We start from the raw sequence: 12,536 nt of genomic DNA on the forward strand, positions 1-12,536 counted from the left end.
TTTTGGAAATACTGTGGAGTTATACAATCCTTTGTGTGAAATCCTGGTAATTTGCATATGTAACTGGATCAGAAGTTGATATACAAACTAGTAAGGATTCTTAGAACACTAATATGTTGCATAAGTATCAACATATAATATACACTCTCGTTTAGATAATCAGAAGACAAATTCATAGATACTAATCATGGTAAGATTACATACAGGTAAAATTACGTGAATGAGTAGTTCTATCACAAGAAAGCATAAAACAATTTATAAGACAAAAAGACAATATACAAGAACAATAACAACATACAGAATGACCTGAAGTATATGTGTGTTCATTTAAAGAAAGTTTTTTCTATGAATTAATTAGAGAAGAGTCCATTTCTATAGCAGAATGTTTCAGAGAGAACTTAGCAGGAGGAAGATAATCTCCACATACTTTTAGGTCGTATCTAATGTATCTAATCTAATGAATAATTGATTTGTTAAATCAAATGAAAAATGGTGTGTCTGATTGGGCGAAATCCCAAAATCCAGGATGGAGGAGAGCACTGTTCATTATCTCCCCCCCCCCCCCCCCCAGGCCACAGCTGCCCCATTACATAAAGGCACAGCAGCACAGAACTAAGTGTACATACTGTGTCAACTAAAATGACCGATGGAAGACATTAATTTGACAACTGATTTAGAAAAGATATCTAGTCACATGAAATTTAAACACTGAACAACAAACATGATCCTGACCAGCACATATTTGTGCCTAAAATGTAATGGTGCAAGAAATATAATGTAATAATGTTTTTTTATTATTATTATTTGAAGCAAAACAGCTGAATATAATAAGAGGTAAAAAAAAACCCTGAACCTCTGAGAGTGTGCACTTCAACCCATTCAACCAAAATGCCACAGGGGGACATTAACCGGCATTACCTCATATGACCAGACGCACTGGGTCCCTCCAAAACGCCTGACGCACCGTCCTATCTCCACATCTTCATGAGTAGTGTACATCTCTTTCAGACAGGAGCCGATGTGTGGCACCATCCTGCGGAGAACTTCTCGGCTAAAAATCATCCCTGGACCACCCATACAGAAGTTCTCTCCAGGCTCCAGGGCCAATTTACCCAGCTCCTCTCTAGTACCAAGACCTGTCTGACCCAGATACAGCGGTTTACTGCTGTTGAGTGAGCGAAGAAACAATTCCAACTTCTCACCTACAGGAGGCAGAGCGATTCGAGAAAATTAAATTAAGACAATGAGAACATCAAACAATTCTTTTCCATTTATATCAGTTCTGAATGGTGACTAATTTTTGACTAATGTGCTTACACATACTAGTACTGACATTTAATAATGTAATTTTAATGTACAAAATTAAAGAAAGTACAGAGTTTTGGAAGCCTGTTGTAGGATCAAGTTTTTTTGCTTTGTGATTTTGCATTGTGAACATTTTTTTTTTAAGTTGAGCCTTCACAAATGACTTATTAGTGTAATGCATTGAGACATTTCACAATCTAATTTTTTTTTTTTTTTTGTGATTCAGTAACAATAAACTTTACGACTCTAAACACTTAATTTAAATAAATATTTTATATGTTTATATAATGACTTTTTTCGAACAGGTGGGGTTCAAGTGATTTCAAAACGTTTCATCTGGTTTATATATATCGTGGATATATTATTTACCTGATATAAGATGCATTTGATTTTGAGTCAAGCGCTTCATTGTAGTACTACGGTGATATATCTTCAGTGCAAAGTGCGAGCAGCAGGTCAAACTACAATGCAGAATATCAATAATTATAACTTTACTGTCACACCCATACCATTATAATGAAAACACCATTATAATAACGTGATTTTTTTTTAGTTTAGCTGCCGTGTTTTTGCACATTGTTTCGTAAAGAACGCGTCCACCAAAGGAGTTTGCATTCAGAGCCGCGCAGATATTTTCATGTGCATTCAGGCTTTTTTTGCAGATAGCCTATGAATCCTTATATTAACTTTATGTTGTATAAATAATGAAGCGTATTCTACATGAAATTATGAGTTTAATCCCATTGATTAAAAACTTGCTATCAAATGCTCACTCTGGTGGTCATCTTCAGCGCACGCAGCTCTAAACAGACATGCAGAACATTACTATTGTAAAAATTGTGAATTGTTAGGGTTTCGCTGACGTGTTTCGTGTTAACTATCTTTTAAGCAAAACATAAAAACATTATTTACCCTGTTTGTATCTGTGAGGCATTTGTTACACATTTTCCCTGACTGTCGAATGTCTGACTTGACTCAATGTATTTTGTCCTGCCCCCAAACATATTATTTGACTATTAGTCGAATATCAGCAAGATTCGATAATTCCGATTCGACTATGAAAATCCTTAGTCGGGGACACCCCTAGTAATGACCCTAATAAAAAAACATAAAAAAAAAAAAAAAACATGCCATAATTGTTTCAAAATACATTTATTTCATACTAAGTATACTTCAAATATATTAACATATCTATTGATATGTAAAATTGATGATATAAATGTAAAAAAAAAATGTAATTAATTAATTTACATTTTTTTATTTTGGAGTATTTCTTCATTCCATAATGTACATTTCTTAATATTAAGCTCAAACTGTGTATAAGCATTACACTAGCTTACTGTACCTCACCTGCTCCATGAAAATAATTTGCTATACTGATTTGTGCTGTGTTTTTTGCATGAAATGTATTCTTTAAAAGTACTATTCATATAAGGCATCGAACCCCCAACTGCTCCCCGGGCGCCGCAGCATAAATGGCTGCCCACTGCTCCGGGTGTGTGCTCACAATGTGTGTGTGTGTGTGTTCACTGCTCTGTGTGTGTGCATTTCGGATGGGTTAAATGCAGAGCACAAATTCTGAGTATGGGTCACCATACTTGGCTGAATGTCACTTCACTTCACTTCACTTCACATATCTGTGTAAAACTGTTTGGATTTAAAATTTACTTAAATATACTACAAATACATTTACATATTAATGTGCTTAAAGCAACACTATGTAACTTTTTCTGTGTTTAAAATTTGCTCAATTATTGATGAGCAAAATCATGAATTCATCTTCCAAACCTCTATTTTGTCTTATCCCAAATCACTATTGTACTCTTATAATAAATGCTTATATTCAGACTATTGTAGCCTGTTCGGGTCATCACCGCTCCGGAGTAACACAAGAATTTAGAGAAGTAGCTGAGGTTAGAATGTTCTTCCGCGGGATGCGTGCATTTCTGTCTATTCTAGAGTGCCAAAACATACTGATTCTGTGATTCTGTAATAGGATTACCTATTATATTTACCAGAATCTGCTAAATATAACTCAAGTACACTGAAATCAGTACAGAAGTTGTGTTCGGAATGGTATTCTACCACACAAATTCTACTATATTGCAGTATGCAGTGTGTATACTGTAAATAGTAAGATAAGGTTCTGTATGCATGGAATGCCTGGATTATCTTGCTACATTTGCTGAAATTTGATGTATGCATCTGAAGACACTGTACACACCCCATGTAATGTTTCATCTTCAAACACGTGAGTAAACTGGAGGCAGGGAATGGTAATTATAAAACACTTTTATACATACATGTTACTGTAAACTACAAACTATCGCTGTGTATCTAAAAACAATATCGTAAGTAGGACATAAATGGTTCTTTAATCTCTACAGCACATTTCCGATCAAGTCAAATGAAGTCACCTTGATCTCTATAGCTATTTATACAGTACAGATTATTTTAAAGATATTGAATGATAAAAATATAATTAAAAGTAATATAATATATAAATAATTTGTTGGCAGAGACTATTTACAATAACTCTGATCACCAATGCATGGCTATTATAAAAAGCACTGCAAAAGATGCCCCCTGATCTGTTATATCAGTAGTGCAGTGGATAAAAGATGGATAATGAATGATTTTTACACAATTGACCCGAGTTCGAGGCTGCCCTTTACCAAAACTTGTTCTAGGCTACTCAATTTCCCACCACATATCAGACCAGAAAGTCACTTATTTTCTATATAAATAAAATAAATATTAGAAAATTGGAATAAAACATCTAATTAATAATACAGTGTTATTAGGTGGTTAGCAGTATGGGTATAGGGAGATTAAATTGTCCCAATAATTTTGCATTCATTTAATGATATTTTAAAGTATGATAATTTAAACACACTATGTTATTGCATACTGTTTTATAATGTACTACAGTACTGAAATATAAATATTGACCACCTACCTACTATTTACACAATTATTATTAGTTCTGCTCAGTATTTAAAGTCCATTAATTATGTAATGAGTTCAATTGGAAAATATAGCATTGTTTACTATTATGTAATAATTAAATATTTATTTAATAATTATGTAGTATTTAATTAAATGCTTAATTAAAGTATTTGTAAAAAAAAAAATGGTTAGTACATTTACTTGTGAGGTAACAAACTCATGTCATGTGACAACACATTAGCACACAACTCTGAAACATTTGTTGCTTAGTGTATACTGTTTCACAGACTATTCTTTAAAAATTTTAGCCAGTATACACTGTGTACTGGGCAGTAAGCCATTTCGAACACAGCCATAGTGTTGCTTTAATAAAAATAGCCTGCAATTGTACTTTTTTGTACAGTAATTTGATATACTTAAAGTCTGCTAAATTGGAACAAATAAATGATTAAATTTAATAGTGCTAAAGTAGTACTAAAATCCAACTATATAACTGCTGGTATATTTGATTGTGGACTATATAACTATATTTACATTACATTTATGCATTTGGCAGACACTTAAAAGCAACTTACAGGGCATTCAGGCTATGCATTTTTTTTAACCATGTGTGTTCCCCGGGAATTGAACCCACAACCTTTTGCACTGCTAATGCAATGCTCTACCACTGAGCCACTATGTGCACTATGCGATGACAAAATACTCCAAATAAAATATGTCAATAAATATGTTAATAGATTTGAAGTATACTTAGTATGAAATAAATGTATTTTGAATCAATTATGTTTTTTACTAGGGTCATTACACATATATAAAATATTTACCGGTATTTAAATTAAGTGTTTAGAGTCATAAAGTTTACTGTTAGGCTACTGAATCAAACGAGAATAACCAAAAAAAAAAACTATTGTAAAATGTTTGGATGCTTGCTGTCATTGGCTTGCTTAGTTGGGGACACACATTTTAATTGACCTGATTGCACAGATACTATTTAAACTGAACTGAGCTGGTGATGATATAATTGAATTCAATGATGAACTGCCTTTTTGCTTTATTGACACATTTTATATTACTACTTAATACTGTTCAGTTGCATTGTTACCGATGGAGTTTCGGTTCCTTGCTGCTGTCGCCTCTGGCTTGCTTAGTTGGGGTCACTTCATCTACAGCGATATCTTTGACTTGATTGCAAATAAATGCACAGACACTATTTAACTGAACAGAGATGACATCACTGAATTCAATGATGAACTGCCTTTAACAATCATTTTGCATTATTGACACACTGTTCTTCTAATGAATGTTGTTCAATTGCTTTGACACAGTGTATTTTGTTTTATGCGCTATATAAATAAAGGTGACTTAACTTGACTTGACTAATAAGTAAATTGTGGAAGCTCAACTTTCATTAAAATAACATGCACAATTCAAACGCATTCATAAAATTCATAAAGCAAAAAAAAAAAAAAAAATCAAAACATTTTTATGGTCCTTCAACAGGCTTCCAAAACTTTGTACTTTCTCAAATTTTGAAGGAAAAGGCAGTTTAACTTATTGCCAATATTTCAAAAGCTGCTGGTCATATAATTATTTTTCAAGGTCTACTATTCATCAGAATATTTCAACAATGTCCCCTTTTAAATCATACCCCTATTATTCACCTCTAATGTAGACATCATCATCAGCCCGCATAAACCACTCGTATTTATCCAAATAATGGTCATGCATGTACTTCAGCATCATGAAAGATTTCTTCTGCGGAGGGTATGAATCATCGACACCTGCCAGAGGAATGACAGGCATTGGAATTGGCAGGGAGACCTTCTCAGAGCCCTCACTGGAGAAGAACTCAACCCGCCCAGGGATGTTGGAGGCCCATGTCCTGTAGGCAGCCACAGCCCTGGAGGCCAGATACTTCTGAGCTGTCATGACCCCCACATACAAGAATCTAGCAGGAGGTACAGGACCACTACTGTTCCCTGTCCCATAAGGCTCCTGTTCACCTTCATCACTGCCTTCCTGGCTGGAGAAGAGTGGCTGCAGATGCTTCTGTCTGCCAATGGTAGATGAGGTACTGTGGGCGGTGCCTGAAACTTTAGCCTGAGCCCTGTCGCTACTGTAGTATGTACACACTGAAGACCTTCTGTTCTTCACACTGATCTTCACAACTCTGGGCACAACCAGCCACGATGCGGCTGTGAAGCCAAGAAAAACCCCAACGATGACGCTCACCAAAGGTCTTCTGGACCTGAGGGCCATCGCGCAGTCAGAACAACAAATCACTCATACACATCAATCCCTCAAACAGTTGTGCATGCTGGATTCAAATGGTCTCTGTCTCTCTCTCTCTCTATACAAATATATATATATAAAGATTACCGTTATTATCTAACATCTGCAAAGTACTTTCGCGTACACGTTGCGCGACCTGAAGACGAGTGTTGTCCCGGTCCTTGCTGGTCACTTCTGTCTTGCTTTTTCGCTAGCAAGGGCGCGTCCAATCCACATTAACGAAGTGAAAACGCTTCACGCTGAAACGTATATAAAGTTGACGCTTCCTTTCCATGCAAAGAAGGCTCGCGTTGTGCCATACTCCACTGAGGACAATGCTTTCCTCTCCTCGCTACAAAGATATACTCCATCCACAAAACCCTCCCTTCTTATTCAGTCGCTTTAGTCTCTAAAGACTCGCTAATTTCCACACAATTTTACGGGAGGAAATGGAACTTTATCCCCTTGTCTTTCAAGCATTCTCGCTTCTCTGGTTTTAAGCCTCTGAGAGTGCTGATGCAAAGGGACAAACGCTCTTTGCTTCGCCCCAGTCACGGGGCGGAGCGAAGCAGCTGCGCTTTCACTTTTCAAACTGACAAGGCAAGAATTCTATTGCTCTGGCGGCTTCATTGGTGTATTGACTCTGGATATTTAACACATCAGACAGCTGGCCAAGAGTACCCAGGAAATCATTGACAAATTAAAGCATTGTGAGTGATGTTTAAAAAAAATATGAACACCATCTGCTCTTTGACAGATATCACCAACAAATCACATTTGACTCATTGCACCGCATGACTAGGTTAGAACATTTAGGCAATGACAGTTGCCAGCCCTGCTGAAAAGAGAATTTCCAATTATCAGTGAAAACCCACAGGGACCATTTTAGTTTCCATTTAAACCGATACAAGTCCCATTATAACCATTAAAACCATTACAAATTCTGTGATATCTGTTATAAATTGCTGTAGTTTTTACAGGATATATTTACAATAGACTACTGTGTTTTTAATTTTACAGCATTACTGTATTTTGCCATGTGGGAGCATACATAATCGCTGTGAATTTTAGAGGTCCAATAAGATACTGTTTTTTTTTTTTTTTTTTTAGGTAGATCACTGTTATTGCATGTTCCTGCAGTAAATGATTTTTTAAGAAGAACAAAAAACAGTTGCAAAAGTTTTCGTCATCTTCAGTGGACATCTTGGGAGTTGGGACTTTCCATTGTTTGGTTTTTATGTTTATTTAAATTTGTATAAATTATAAAAGCAAACAATTTGATCCATATTCAATTCCAGTTGGTGGCGATAATGCACCAATAAACTAGGTTGCCAACCGCCAATAAACACCAAAAAAGGAGAAGCTGGGACTTTCCACCTGCTTGCCTCATCATCACCAGCACTCAATTTTCGCGCTCACCTCGTGCTCTAAAGTTACCGGACTCTGGAGGAGGAGGATCTCTAATGAAAGCGAGTCGAGGTGTGTTACATCTACAATTTTCTTGATGAGTCGTCACAGATTAACGATTAGCTGTCTATCTTCACCATTAAAGTGTGGCCTGGCTGTTATTTTACTATAACATTTTTGATAACTGCTCGGTATAAAATTATTTTACATTGTTGTTGGTAGTAGACATGTAAAAGCTTTTAACTTGATTGTGTTGGTTTTATGCAGTTAAATAGTGTTTAACTTGACTGCCAAGCCGTTAACGTTAGTTTGCAGTGCACATGCTTTATTGCTGTCCATTTGTTAGCTTGTGAAGTTTATATTTTTTAAAGTTGAAAATGTTTGTCACTTTTGTAATATTGAGAACAGTACAATCCTGAGTTTTGTGCAGCATGTGAAATTGCATAGAAATGTGCCTAAATCAGGTTTTAGATGTGCTGTACCTGATTGCCCACATATTTTCACTAAGTTTTCTTCATTGAAGTCCCACATATACAGAAATCACAGGGAACATCACCAATCTGCTGCTAAAGAGCATCAGGCACAGCACAGATGTGTGATTTAAACATTTAAATGCCATGTAAACTTTTGTGAAGTTAAATGTGGGTCCCTAACACAGCTTTTCTCTCATTTAAAGAGCCATATTCAGTCAGGTCTGGAGATCCGGTGCCCATTTGGTTGCAACAGGACATTTAAGGTGAGATCTACATTTGCATCACATGTATCACGGACACATAAAATGTTGTGATAGATCCTGTTATGACAGGGGTTTTCAAACTGTGGGTTGCACAAAGTCACTTGACTGCAGCTGAATTTGCGTTTCAGTGACGCAAACACTCACACAGTTCAGTCTAGGGCTGCACGATATAGCCTACCAACATTAAATAATATCCTAATATTAAGCAATATCCTAAGTGTGATTTTCGAATTGCAATTAAGTCCTCATGTGTTGCGTGTTTTGAAGCGTCTCAGAGCAATGTCATTAAAATGTTCAATCAGTCCTCATTATTAAAGAGAAAAAAACATGCTCATGTCAATACACTTTATTTTGCATGAGATTGCATACACCAGAAAATTCAAATGTTACGAAAACTGTTTCAGTTAGGCCATTTTCATTCTTTTCTATTGTCTGTTTGAACTCCGCACTGTTTTCGTTCAGGAAACGGTTTGTAAAAAGCATTTCTCGTGTACAGGGTGAGCAGGGCACAAATGCAGGGTTAATTGTAATACTACAAGATTTAAACAATTCCACATAACAAAATGTACAACATTTTGCAATATTTCCTTGAAGTATCATCTCTATTTAGAAAAAAATTTCCATCGCAAAAATACATTTCTGCCTGAACTTAATGTCATCCAGTTTTTTTTGTTGTTGTTTTATTTAAAACATCTGTTTATTCTTTTTGATCTATTTCACAATTATTTTAATCTCCAAACTGTTTTAGATAGTTCTGCATTGCTGCTTATGCTTTTCTAAAAAAAAGTGTTGGATTGTGCTCGGTTCTCGCCGACACACACAGAAGGAACATGACTGCATTTTCTGCAACCAAACAGCAGCGCAGGTTACCGTTCACTGGAGTGAACCAGTTTCATGTTTTTATGGACATTTAATATTTTAACTAGGGCCGGGACTTTAACGCGTTAATTGAGATTATTTTTGCACCGCGGAACGTTTCTCACTGGATGCGTTTCGGCGGACCGATTATACTGAAGCACCAACTAGCGTTCGCATATCACCGCAGCACATCGAACCTCAAGTATCACCTCAACGCAAAACATATAGCAGCTAGCGTGGACTTTACACTTTATGTTGAACTATGTATTATTTTGTTTGTGCAACTGGCAGTTTATGTTGAACTATTTATTGTTTTGGCCAAGGTTATTGAGAGTTGGACTTAGTATGTTATTTCCTCTGAAGCAACAGAGAGATGTTTTCTAACAGTCAGGGTTTCCAATGTTCTGAATGTAATTGACAGTATTGTGTATTACTTATAAAACACTTTACAGAAGGTTCCAGCACCTATAAGCTACCTGAATTTCTGAAATGTACTTTTTCTAAATTGTTTCTAAATATGCTATTGCTACACTTCATGGCAAAAATTGCACTGGTCTGCTAGACTTGGTTGAACAAAAATAAACTAATTTGTTGCTTTAGCTTATGTATTCGGTCATTATTCAATGGTATACAATAAATCCATGTGAAAAAAAAAATTACTTCTCACTGTTCTCAGGTCAAATATTTATATGCGATTAAAATGCGATTAATTTCGATTAATTAATTACAAAGCCTCTAATTAATTCAATTTTTTTAATCGAGTCCCGGCCCTAATTTTAACGTCTGTAAACAAAAATGAAACTTAAATACTAGTAGTGATTTTATTTATTTATTTATTTTTTTACAAACTTTTAAGTAAGATTAGGCTTAAAGTAATGTCAACAATTTTTCTTTTTTTTTCTTTTTTTTCTTTCTCATATTTTGGTGGGTCGTGAAATAGATTACACTTGTCTATGTTGGTGATTCTCATGAAATCCAGATATAGCAGGTGTCTAGCATCAGAATTTTTAAAATGCCCATTTCAAAAACCAATTTTCTTTTTGCACATATAAGATTGAGGTCTGAACTTACTATAACCATTATTTTTAGAAGATTTAAAATAATATTTGCTATATAATTTTACAATTTTTTAGATGAAGTCCATAAAAAATTATCAACATTACATTAAATATATGGTTAAAAATTTGTATTTTTGGCTAATGTTAAAGTAGAACCTTATTACTCATGCTCAAAGCTATGTAAAACTCTGGAGAGATTACTTTTTCATATTTATTATTTTTGTAATTTTCTTATTTTCTCTCATTACCGAAACATGCGTGATGATTTACAATTTCTTTTATTTAATTGTTTTACTAAAAGATACCATACACATTTGTCATGTAGCAGACTTTAAATAAGCAGTGTTGTATAATATGTATATACATTTTAAAATGAAATATGATTATCTAATTATTGCTTAATTTGTAAAAAATATATATGTTGCAGTAATGAAAATGCCATTTTGTTAATGAGGATCAATGTTTCGGAAATTATATTTAGCTAACACATTCACTGTTGACAAAGGGGTTTGATGCCTAACCCTATATTACATATTTAAAACTCATACAATTTTTAAAAGAACTTTGATTTAATAAACGGTGTTTCATTTTCTCATTTATTGTAATCATCACAGTACCATGACTTGTGTTAACAATTTACAATCTTATGCTCTTCTTAAGAATCATGTCATGTACCCTACACTGTAGTACTAATAATTATACAACCATTAGTATACATTTTATCATTCTAGTTACATACAACCATGTGATGAGAACTTTTTCAATGTAACATATCATCATGTGGTCCTGAGAAACATTTAAATGTAACAGCATCATGTGCTCTTGTAAAAAGAATTTAGTTTAGCTAAAACACTTTGGTCCTGACATTGAACCACACAACCTTTTTCTGAGAATAATTTCATGTGAAGAACTTGAATAGCAGAACTCAATTTATGAGTTGGTCAAACAACTAAAACAAACAACTGGAACCACTGCTCTGTACCAATCATGTTTTCCCTCAACTGTAACTCATTCATGAGCATTTCTTGTGTTTGGCCCATATGTCAGGTAAAATGCAGAAATGTCTAGCAGAGGAGGTGACAGGAAGTGGTTCTGGGATTATGTCCCGTATGTCCTGACGATAGTACCAGACCCTTTCTCCTGGAAATCTGATGCTTGGTACGTAGAAACGGTTCTCCCCTGCACAATTCATGGTGTCGACTTCATACTGCCCTTCAGCAATCGGTTTAAAAACATTTGTATAGCCTCTACACATTTTGGCTGGACCGCATGTACTATAATATAATGTAACTGAGAAATATTCACACATTAACAGAAATCTTGAAATTAAATTCACCTGTGTGACTGTACCAGGGAACAAGTCACCATCGTATTCAACCAGGACCCACTCTCCAACCTCTATGATGACCTCTGTTCTGTCAGGGTCCTCATCTTTTCCCTCAGAGAACATGTGGCAATTTGTAGAAAAGCACTGGCAATTCTTTCCACAGAAGCATGACCCCTCCCGTGTAGGGCTGGGTATTGTTAAAATTTTTTCGATCCGGTGCCAATTTCGATACCTCAGTTTCGATACCGGTTCCTAACGATACTTTTTTCTATACCATATGTTTTAAAATCCATTTCAACATCAACACAAATACATTAAACAAAAAACTTTTATTTTTCACCTTAATTAAAACAAATTCTGGTAACACTTCACGCTCAGGATAACATTATTAATACAACTGGTTGTGCTTTTTGGATAGGGGTGTGCCATTCAGGGGCGGACTGGGACCAAAAAGTGGCCCTGGACTTTCTGGCCCACAGCAGCCCACCACATCATAACGCAAACGCCCGTTTTGATGTCATTTATTAATTTAATATTTAAGTAAACAGTTTGGGGCTTTTAACCAATAGGGCAACTGATCCATCGTTGAAAAAAAAGAAGAAAAAAAAAGAACTGCAGCTGTTCA

The 12,536-nt window shown here is 35.2% G+C and overlaps 1 protein-coding gene across 1 annotated transcript; it reads right to left on the reverse strand.

Annotated features, from left to right (window-relative positions):
• Window positions 1-596: 596 nt before the first annotated feature.
• Window positions 597-7,070, reverse strand: chsy3 (chondroitin sulfate synthase 3). Its single transcript, XM_052567027.1, has 2 exons — window positions 5,916-7,070; window positions 597-1,202 (listed from the first exon to the last, which is right to left on the reverse strand). Exons 1-2 carry the CDS (start codon window positions 6,511-6,513, stop codon window positions 880-882), a joined length of 921 nt encoding a protein of 306 aa, XP_052422987.1. The 5' UTR covers window positions 6,514-7,070; the 3' UTR covers window positions 597-879.
• Window positions 7,071-12,536: the final 5,466 nt, after the last annotated feature.

Source organism: Carassius gibelio, chromosome B10, assembly GCF_023724105.1.
Source record: "Carassius gibelio isolate Cgi1373 ecotype wild population from Czech Republic chromosome B10, carGib1.2-hapl.c, whole genome shotgun sequence".
NCBI classification, from domain to species: Eukaryota; Metazoa; Chordata; class Actinopteri; order Cypriniformes; family Cyprinidae; genus Carassius; species Carassius gibelio.

What these genes read in the sequence shown, in the direction of transcription:
- chsy3 (XM_052567027.1), bottom strand. Translation starts at nt 6,513, where the DNA reads ATGGCCCTCAGGTCCAGAAGACCTTTGGTGAGCGTCATCGTTGGGGTT. An exon ending in TGATGATGTCTACATTAGAG is followed by an intron (nt 1,203 to 5,915) that starts GTGAATAATAGG and finishes TGCCTCCTGTAG; the next exon opens with GTGAGAAGTTGGAATTGTTT.